The sequence below is a fragment of the Sycon ciliatum genome, chromosome 1, assembly GCF_964019385.1.
Source record: "Sycon ciliatum chromosome 1, ocSycCili1.1, whole genome shotgun sequence".
NCBI classification, from domain to species: domain Eukaryota; kingdom Metazoa; phylum Porifera; class Calcarea; order Leucosolenida; family Sycettidae; genus Sycon; species Sycon ciliatum.
Genome location: NC_088643.1, coordinates 17,478,711 through 17,489,659, shown reverse-complemented (window position 1 = coordinate 17,489,659; position 10,949 = coordinate 17,478,711). Strand labels below are relative to the sequence as shown.

The window sequence follows — 10,949 nt, the reverse complement described above, 5'->3', positions numbered from 1 at the left end:
GCAAACTAAAGTACAAGCACTTGCAAGAAATACCACTCCTTGATCAATACACAGTTCGTATTGTTGTCCCGCTGCGGGCATGTGACTAGCGTTATAAAAAATATCGGATGTGACAGCGTTGGGAAATGGTCGACAACCATGGTGCATGACCTGGAGCAAGCGCCTCCGGCTCCGCAACCACTGTCACTGATATGATACTTATTGTTATTACCGGCATGAGTCTGTGCTGAGTGCCCATGCGACCCTGACTCACGCTGCATGCCTGGCGCTCACGAGGTGTTTGTCGCCCTAGAAACGGAGCGTCACTCTAAGTTGGTATCCCTAGTGATGTTTTGGTGAATCTCCCCCCCCCCCTACACTTTATAAAAATTGATTACATCTAGCAGGGAGATGTGCTTTCTTGCAGCCTTGCGGATCCGGAGTGGACGTTCCTCTTGTGTGCTTTATTTTATTTTATTTTGTTATTTACTTGAAAAAGCACATAACCACCAGGAAAGCTGACAAAGAAAAAAGAGTAAGAAAAGACAGATAAAAAGAGAGCAGAGAGAGAGAGAGAGAGAGAGAGAGAGAGAGAGAGAGAGAGAGAGAGAGAGTGAGAGAGAGAGAGAGAGAGAGAGAGTTGGGGTACGGTTAGGGGAGGACGAGACATTGAATGGTGGTCGCCACAGTCACAGATAGTAGCAGTGCTGGTGAGGCTACAGGCACTCCACTGACCATTAGGTCGGAGTATCGCCATGCCGGTAACGCACCAAGAGACAAAAAACGGAAGAAAATCTGAAGCGCAATATATGAATGGTAATTACAATATAGGTAATAGGGAGAGTGGTGACCAAGAGAGGACAGTATAGACCGTGAGTATGGGGTGCTTCAATGCACTTCCCCAAACCGAGAGGTGCGATCTGGAAAGAACAGTGAGACAATCAACATGATGGGCTTCAAAGCATGTCCCAAGACCATGGCTGGTCTGAAATGTGTTTGTTGACACCTTTTTTAAAAGCTGTGAGTGGAGAGTGATTGGCCAGACGGGGAAAGACGTCCTCGGGGAGGCTGTTCCACAATTCAAGGAAACAGTACGGGAAGGAACGTCGAAGATAATCGGGACTGGTGCCGGGGGTGGTGTTTAAGAGCTGTTCCCGGTGCTGGGGCTGAGCATAATGCTGCTGGCGGGTTCGAACAGTATCGGCCCGTGGTTTTGGGGGAGGGCGCATGCGTGTCAGACGGGGTGGGCCCTTGCAGTTAACTACCTTGTAGAGATAGGACAGCCCTGCGACCGTCCGTCTGGCCCGCAGACTCTGGAGGACGGTGGTGGGTCCAATCATCTGCATGGCCTTGCGCTGTGCTGTGTCCAACTTCCCAAGGTGGGTCTGGGCAGCACCAAGCCAGGCTAGTGGGGCATACTCAAGTATGGGCCTTACAAAGCCCTTATAGACGGTTAGGCGTCCAGCAGCATCCAGGATGGGGGCTGCCTTCCGCATGAAATGGAGGCGTTGATGTGCGCTCACAGAAAGCTGGTGGAGGTGGGCGCTGAAGTTGAGCTTCTCGTCGAACACCACCCCAAGGGGCTTCAACTGGCTGCTGACAGGAACAGGGGTGCCAAGGAATTGGACAGGGGGGAAGTCTGGAGGGGCCAGCTTCCTGGTCACGGACATCAGCTGTGACTTAGAGGGTTCAAAGGTAACCCTCCAAGTACTTCCCCAGGCTTCCAGCTGGTTTACGGCTGTCTGAAGTGCAGCTGCGGCGGCCTCTGTGGTCTGTCCAGGCATGACAGACGTGTATAACGTAGTATCATCAGCATACACGGCAATGGAGACGCTGGCAGGTAGCTGATCTTCGGCGTCGTTTATGTATACTAGAAACAATGTGGGCCCTAGAATGCTGCCCTGAGGGACGCCTGACCGGATGGTAGAGGGGGTAGAGGTCTGTCCCCCAACAACAGCTTGCAGCTTCCGGTTCTGGAGGTACGATGTTAATCAGGCCAGCAGTTGCCCACCAATGCCATAGCCTCGGAGCTTGCAGAGGAGCCCAGGGTGTGAAACCCGGTCAAACGCGCCTGCTATGTCTATGGCGAGGGCCTGAATGGATCCGCCCTTACTGGTGGTTAAAGCCCATTCATGCTGGAGTGACGTTAGTAGGTCAGCTGTGCCGATTGATTTCCGAAAGCCAAACTGGTTGGCAGACAGGAGGGTATTGCTGTTGAGATGGTTGATGAGCTGCTGGTTGACTATTCTTTCCATCACCTTGGATACTACACAGAGCAAGGAGACTGGTCGATAATTACGGACATCGCCCTTGGCCTTGCGCTTGTGGATGGGAACCACATTGCCATTGGCTACCTTCCCGGGCCAGGCTGTAGGCTGGTAACCATGGGAGAGACAAGACGAGAACAGCTGCGACAACGGCTTTGAGAGCTCAGACGCACACTCCTTTAGAACGCGGCAGGACTTGTGAGTCACAGTGAAGTGTCAGCCAGGAAGCGCGAACTGTACAATGTATTTATGTCATCTGCCGCAGGCGCATAGCGGCATAGGCAGTCGGGCTCGAGCGCTCATCGCATGCCGGAAACCAGAGAATTCCGCAGCCACCTTCTTCTGGTTGTCGTGCTTTCTCATCATTGGAGTTACAGCGTCTTGTTGTTGTGTTGTTGGATACTCTATTTATAGCGGAAATCAAAATCTCTTCTTGCGACAATGACAGCATGTACCAGATTAGCATGAACACCTCCGCTCCTACACCGACAACAGCGACGACGACAACCGGACAATGACAATAGTGCGGACAGCAGCAGCAACAGAAGCTACATAATTATAACTAATACTTACTTTAAGATGCTCTAAGGTCAAGTCGGACCGGACCGTTGGGTCCATGTGCACCAACTGAGACCAAGACTGCAAAAGGCAAGAGTACATAAACCCCGGGGCTAGTCGTGGTTGAGCACTCTTTCAGGCTTGTGTCAAAGTTATCCTGCCTTCGTGCCAGTGGCTCGGAGCTCCGCTGACAGTACTGCAGTAGGATTCTACGAGACAATAATACCGGCCTAGCTAGGGGCCTAGGGGGTTTCCTGGTACTGTACATGGTGGTAATCTTCGCAACTCCTGATCGCGATCGTTCATAATCGCAGGTCTAGGTCTATGACCCGAGTAGACCATGGCCGACGTCGACTGCGACTCGAGAGTGTATGAATGACAGATCGCGCCCATATCGATCGACCATGCGCATATGCAAGGTAGGTCTACATGCACGTATAGTAGATCTACGGCAGATCGATCATTGGTCTAGTCTGCTGTCATGTCAGTACGGTATCGCGGAAAGTGCCACCCGTCGCGTCGACCGGAGCTCGCGGAGCAGCTCGGGAGCCGGCTAGCCAGGAGCTAGGAGATCGATCTGCCCAAGGCCGGCAGATCAACGCAGTGGACGGTGCAGTGTGTGTGGAACAGTGCAGCGGCCGTAACCCGGCGAAGGACCGATATGCAGCGATGGATGTCACCTTTGCGTACTCCAGTGTACGGCGGTGACCCAAGAGGTGACCCCCGTACCACGCGGGTCATGAAGGTCACCCAAATGGTGAAGTCTTACAAAATTGGTATGGAAGTCGACATCCCTATTCGGCCGACTTCACCGAAAGGTCGCGCGAAGAGCGACGATTTGCGTCCTGGCGACCACTCGCGGCAGAATTTAAGTGGGAACGGATAGGATTTGGTGAAATCGCTCTCATTTTTCCATTCGCGATCGGTTTGGTTGGAGAATTTCCGCTAAAAACCTCTTTCTCGCGTGACTTGCTTGCATGACGGAGTGATGGTCTTGTGATAGGCAGGCTTCTTGTTCCAACCGCCAAGTTTCGAAACAGAACAAGAGGGGGGACTGTTTATCTTCGTGGAGGTCTCGGAGTGGGAGGTTTCTTCATCAGCCAGCAGGAGTAAGGAGTACCAGACACCGGAAATCGGTTAGGTTGCAAGCGACCGGCAAGTCAGCGCGGTTCCCATGACCGACAATGGTAAGTGTGACCTTGCATTGCAGTCTCTCTGTTTCGCACCTTGTCTTGCCTTCGGTGATCGGGGTGTACTGGAAAGGAAGCGTGGAGCGCAATGCCCTTGTAGTGCGTGGGCTGTCCTAGCTCTCCTTAGGCTTAGCTGCTTTTTGCTGTCTGCAGTGCGATGATCCTGGCTGGTTGGTTGTTAGTGAGCGAGGTTCTACGCGAGTTGATCCTACGATAATTTTGTCACCCTTGTACCAGAGGAGATGACTGAACTCGGCCAGTGGAAAGATCGTACAAGTACATAGGTGGCTGGGACTGGTAGTTTTAGTTTGATTAGCGTCTTCGAGCGTGAAGTGACTGTGGAAACTCGGTAGCCAGGCCAGTGGCAAGGTTGTGGTTCAGATACTTGGGGATGTGAGAAACAGTTCTTCCTCTTCACACAGTTCAAAATGGCTGCCATCGATTTCGCCTGCACGGCTGTAGTGTTTTCGTCGCCCGGCACTTTCCACAGCTGATTATTTTGATGTGCTGTGGCTTTTCGTCCGTGTGGTATTGACTAGATTGTGTAATCTTTGTGTGTTTTCTTTCGTTGAGCATTGTCGAAAAATGGAAAGTACAGATTCAATCGAGCCCGATTGACGGCCATACACTGCAGAGCAGTTTCGGTCTCGTTCGTACCTAGTTCGCCGACCACATGATCGGCAGGTCAGAAAACTCTTCCCCCGTGTCGTACGCAACTGCTTCCCTTTTGGGAATCTCTCTGATTTTGTTCTATCCCATATCTCCATTAGGATGACACGGCTTGCGAAAGGCTTTGTCCAGGCCGTTTGATCAGTTCGATGACTTTCCGAAACATCTGTAGTACTGAAGCGGAATTTGTGAAGCCTTTTTTGTTCGAGCCGTACGATCATGGTCGTTCGATCATGGTCGTCCTCCCTTTCTTTGTTCGGCCGTAGATCTACGATTCTTCAGTTTCTCATCCTATCATGTTGGGGATGGAGGCCGCATACCAGTATCTGTTTGCGCTTGTGAATACCCGGTTCCCACAGGGAAGCATATAGAGATCGAAAAGGGATCGCTTCGGAGTCATTAATGTTTTCCGGCTTTCTTCTGCTTGTATGCGGACTTTTCATGACGGCGAATTACTGGATTCGATTCACTTCTTCTTCGCAGTCAATGCAGGTACGACTCACGCTTCAGGCCAGAGGAAATGCTTCTTGTCCTTTAGGCCATTCGAACGCCCAGTCCGGGTGCCCGAGCCGTCGTTCAGAATCGACCAGGGGCAGAAAGGGTAGCGAAGAACCGCCCTTGTGTGAGTGCCACAGGCATTTACTTTTGTCGCCAGGGAATATTTCGGGGGATGGAGTGACAACTAATCACAGTACATCATGAACTTGCAATTGAGTTGACCAAGGAGAAGACCGGGGAAGAAAAGATGAGACACGGACAAAATACTATGCGACTTAAATCATACGTTACTCCGCGCTACTTGTTCAAGTATTTAGTTGCTAAATTATTCCAGTCCTGTAATCTACGTGTTGAATGAAAACACTACATTGCATCTAAACATGCCCCCTGCAGTCGGAATACATGTACATGTAAGTCATCTGCCGCAGGCGCATAGGCCGACTGGCGCATGGTATACCGGAAACCAGAGAATTCCGCCAATTTCGACGCATACCAGTGCGTGACTATACATGTAGCGGGCTGATAACAGGCACGTGGAATCTATCAATACTAGGTTGCTGGGAGCCACTTTCAATGCACGCCGGGCCATGCGTCCTGTGCAGCCTGGATGTTGCACTACGAGTAGGGAACATCTTTTGCATGACCGCTTTGCTTCTTCTTGTGTGTGTGTGTGTGTGTGTGTGTGCCCACGTGTGCAGTTCCGGACGCAGTCCCAGATTGACATGCCCCCAGCATTGCCCATGCCACCCCAGATGAGCCGAGCTCTCTCAGAGCCGGCAGATCAGAACCCATTCACGGCGGATCAGAATCCATTCACGGCGGATCAGAATCCATTTTCGCCGTTCGAGTCATCTCTGCACGACCTTGAACAGCTGCTAGGAGACGACTATGACCGTGACGAAACCGACCCTGTCCTGCTGTTCGCTGACAGGAGATGGAAGCCGACCTCATCCGCAGCTTCGTCTGCATCTTCAATCACCCCACCTAGTTCAATTACGCCACCTAGTTCCAATCCTCAACCCCAAGGGCCCACCCACAACGGGTTTCACAACCCACGGTCCGCATTTTTTCCCCAAGCACGTCCGCCGAGGGAGAAGATGCGGCGCACCCGGGACGACCATCCGGTCCGATCGAGCAATTCCAGTGGCAATGGCGGCTCTGGCAGCCGGGAGCAGGCTCCGTGCGTGTGGTGTGGCGAGCTGCAGATTCGTTCGACGAAGACACCGATTGTCTACAGTGCTAAAGTCTTTCTGGGCGGCGTACCCTGGGATATCACAGAGCCAGCACTGTTGTCGGCATTCCGGGCGTTTGGCGTTGTGAAGGTTGAGTGGCCTGGCAAGGACAGGCGGCACACAAGGCACCCACCAAAAGGTAAGATCTCCTTTTAGTCGCTGCCGCAAAGTTGCTATGGCTCTTCTTAGTGCTTACTCTTGTATTTTGCAGGGTTGCTGTTCGGGCAATGTCCGTGGAAACGCACTCTGAAATGTGGCTGTGTTTTGTTCGGGTGGGTGCGAAACAGCACAGCCATAAAAATGCTCATCCCTTTTCTTCTTCGCAATGTTTCTCCATTCTCTCCCCAGGGTTTGTGTATCTTCTGTTTGAATCCGAAGTTGGTGTGCATAAGCTGATCAAGAACAGCCGCGAGGACACGAGTGGAATGCACTACTACACGCTGACGACACGTCGTGTGCACGGGACAGAGGTACGAAATGCTCTCCATCTGTTCTTTCTTAGAGCGGAAGCCTAAAAAAAGCAGGACTTTAATAGAGGTCAATCAAAGGATTGGGTACAACGGGCACAGTCCTTCACTCCTGGGACCGGACTGCCATATACCTAGGTTTGGGCCTCTTAGGTGCATGAACCTGTTTGTATCTAAGCACCAAGCAGCAGTTTAGATTTGTCCGTTGAATCATAATGGAACGAAACGTTTGGAAGTATTTTTCATTTTTTTAAATGTCTTGTGTATCTATTGTTGGGTGCTCCCTGCAGAAGGTGCAGGTGCAAGTGATCCCATGGAACCTAGCAGACAGCAACCGTGGACCCCACAACCTGATCAACGGCATTGACACGAACAAGACTGTATTCGTGGGTGGACTGCACGGGCTTATCGTTGCAGGTAGGTCTCGCGGAGGCAAGGTGCGATTCGTCCAACTCTATCTGATTCTAAGGCAGACAGGCACAATGAAACGTCGCATGCATGCAGTTGTGTGCCTCTTACAGGCCACCAAATCGGTCCTTTATCGCAGACATTCTCAGCATGCAAAGTCTGATGAATGGAAAAGAACAATATGCAGGGTGCTGCGTGTAATGCCAGGCAACCTTGTGATGTCTACTCTCTGCACATGTACATGCTAGAACACATGTGCACGCATAGTCCAATGCAAATATTACACAGGAATGAAGCAAACAAATCTATTGCCGCTGTTACTCGGAGTTTCGTGTGAAAACACTCATCAGACAGCATATGACCAAGACTAACAATCACTAGAATATATACTTGAGAAAAGAGGGCAGAGGTGATGTAGGTACAACATTTCAATAGCGCGAGGAAAAGGGGGTGACAAAATCAGCGTGATTATAAGAGAAAAAAAGATGTTGAGAGTATAGAGCATAGCCTGGGTAGAGGAACAGCGCGATTCTCTGGCAACACATCAGTACAGATTTGTGCTGCATTGTGACAGTATAGTCCAATAGATGGATTCAACGTCACGATTACAAAATGAGCCCAAATAAGGCTGGTCGCCTTTCAAAATGCCTGACTTTAGCCCATCCAGCTGTCTTCCCTATAAATTTTTGGCCCGCGCGGTCTTCCATATAATTATAATTATTGCATTTACCCGCCAGTGATGTGATGAAATGAAGTGATCAACATCCATCTGCAGGGAATTTTCTAGAACCGCCCCAACCGGTTTTCGACTGGTTGAAATTGTTGGCGACCGGTTGAAAAGTTACAAATCAGTTCCAACCGCCCATACTTTTCTGTGGGTGAATGGAGCTGCTTATATCTTTGCTACACTCCAGCACCAAGAAATCTGTTAAATTGCTGTCGAGTGCCATATTTGGGTTGTATTTTGAAAAATATTTCAGGGGGACCCCCCCCCCCCCGACTCTACATTCGACCGTAACCGGTTGGAAATTCGTCCTAGAATATACCCTGATCTGGTATGTGTATAGGGTGTGCAACTGTGCACATGGGGTCTCAGGTGGCGAACAACTCACACAATGTACTGTACATGTAAGACATGTTATTACAGCGATTCGCAAATTTAACGATTGTCCCAAATTCATAGGTTATTAACGAGAAGATACGTTAACGATCTTGCAGTCTTCTGGCATATCAGCACATAACACATTACAGCCTCAACAGAACTTATTTTAACGAAGAAATGAAGATTATAATGAGGATGTTAACGTTTTAACTAGGACATGTCTTACAGTATCCCAAGTGCGTTTTGTACTACACCAAGAGGTACAGGAGGTTATGTACTCTCGGCACTACATACAACACAGTTTCGTACCAAGTGCAATGAAGGCCAGCGTGCATGCAGTCTGGGTATCTGCCATGATTACTCTGGTGACTTGCATGACCCGAGTGGGCTTCGTTCAGGGAGTGCTATTTTTTTACTACTCTATTGCTAACACTGGCTGGGAATGTACAACGCGAACACTACAGCTTGATGTGAGGTTTTGAAGTTGGTGGACCCCATAGCGAACAAACCTGTCCATGGTCGATATGTCTCATCGCTGCCTTGCTGCTTTGTGGCGTCAAATGGTGTGTGTGTTTTTTTTGTAAAAAAAATTAAAAAAATGGTAGCACACTCTTGAGGGAGGGGGTTACACTCTTGGGGTGCATCCTACAGTTGCGCTCAGTGAAATCCAACCCAGAGTGCATATTTGGCCCTTGACGCCCTGGAAGTGACGCGAATGCGGCTGGATGTACACATGTACAACTGCATTGATGTGATCGGAACTGGTCCAGGGCGCCAGCATTGCACTTTTGGTCGGGCTTCACCAAGCGCAACTGAAGTATACTGCAATATTACAGAGCCTGTTCAAAATGTTCACATTTGCGTTGAAACGCCAAACTAACAGTCATTATTCTGTGTGTATCCGCTACAGATGACCTTGGACGCATCATGAACGACCTCTTTGGTGGAGTCGTCTATGCTGGAATTGACATTGACCGCCACAAGTATCCAATTGGTGAGCAACCGCTTCTTTGCTTTCTCCCTGCAGTAGACGTCGGATATATCGACCTTGCATTTAACGGCAGATTGAATATAGAGACTTTTCTTCTCTTGATCCCGGAGGGGAGGTGTTCTATCCAACCTCCACTGTATTATATACATGTAATAGCATTTATCTTGGTCATGGAGTCAAATTGACAAGCATACTGTTCACCAACGGAGCGATTCACTGCAGTAACACAAATCAAATCTGTGATTTCTGCATTATTCTTGTTATCTAGCACAACGTGTGTGATGCTTCTTAGATGTGCATGTGTAGTGTAGAGCCGATGTTGGTTTGTTGCTGATCGTTACGGCCGTGTCTACTTCCATTACTGTCACACAGGCTCAGGGCGAGTGACATTCGGGAACTGGCACAGCTACATGAAGGCCATCCTTGCCAGCTTCGTGGAAATCAGGACCAGCAAGTTTTCCAAGAAGGTAAGAATGAACCCACGGCGGAGATTTGTGTACGCAATGGTAAATGAATGCATCGTTGTATTACACTTGAACATGCTGCTCAGGGTATGGTGATATCAATAGTATTAGCTAGTGGGCGGCAGCTTACACTGGGATAGGGTAGAGTGTACATTCTATCATCAAGCCAATGCATACTATGCTCTCTGTTCATCATGCCAATGCATACTATACTCTCTGTTCATCATGCCAATCCGTCTTTGCACCTGTGTTTCGTTATCGACAGGTCCAAATTGACCCATATCTGGAGGATACCCAGTGCTCCCAGTGCGGCGTGCACCCTGGACCACTGTTCTGCCGCGACCAAGCCTGCTTCAAGTATTTCTGCGAGCAGTGCTGGCAGTGGCAGCACAGCGTCGGCTGGCTGCGTAGCCATCGCCCGATCAGCCGCTCACACAAGAAGACTTTCAACCCGATGAACTAGCCACTATCCGCCACAAGGAGTGCGCTGGTATAGTTTCCTACCATGAAAATTGACTGCCCTGCAACCGAATGTCAACTGCCGTTAGCCAGCGTAGTGTGATTTTTAGAATGTTTTATGGCATGAGAGCCTTTTAACGCATCCATGTTTTAATAGACCGCATTAGCTGGTAGGCTGGTAAGGCGGCATCCTCTAAAAATTTGAAGGCAGCTAACTCGCCAGGTTGGTAACAATTTTAAGCCAGTGTTCTCATTTGTCGTCAGTACTCTTCATTTCATTAGTTTCTCACGTTGATCTTGTCTAGTCAAAGGGTGCCTCTTCATCTTGTTCATATTTCCAAATATTTAAATCTAGTTTAATCATAGCAATCAAACAACCTTTTGTTTACTACATTATATCTTTATATTATCTCCTAGCTTATATTCTCAGAGATGATTTTCAGTATTCATCCTCCTACTTCAGTAAGTCCTTCGCTCTTTCACCATGACACAATATTACTTAGATCGGACGCATTACAAAAGTACTTTGATACACGTAGCAAGAAGCAAAGCAAAACGACTGCGTTGTTGATGCGATGTGTGCAGTGGAGATGTGTCCCCTAAACTGAGCCAATGATCAACCTCTTCTGCTATCGCATGAGCTGATTGTCGAGCAACTGGTGGTG

General features: G+C 49.4%; 1 protein-coding gene across 1 annotated transcript; it reads left to right on the top strand.

Annotated features, from left to right (window-relative positions):
- Window positions 1–3,832: 3,832 nt before the first annotated feature.
- On the top strand, window positions 3,833–10,840 carry LOC135815670 (cytoplasmic polyadenylation element-binding protein 1-A-like). Its single transcript, XM_065328995.1, has 7 exons — window positions 3,833–3,991; window positions 5,860–6,532; window positions 6,742–6,863; window positions 7,151–7,277; window positions 9,281–9,364; window positions 9,734–9,828; window positions 10,091–10,840. Exons 1-7 carry the CDS (start codon window positions 3,989–3,991, stop codon window positions 10,286–10,288), a joined length of 1,302 nt encoding a protein of 433 aa, XP_065185067.1. The 5' UTR covers window positions 3,833–3,988; the 3' UTR covers window positions 10,289–10,840.
- Window positions 10,841–10,949: the final 109 nt, after the last annotated feature.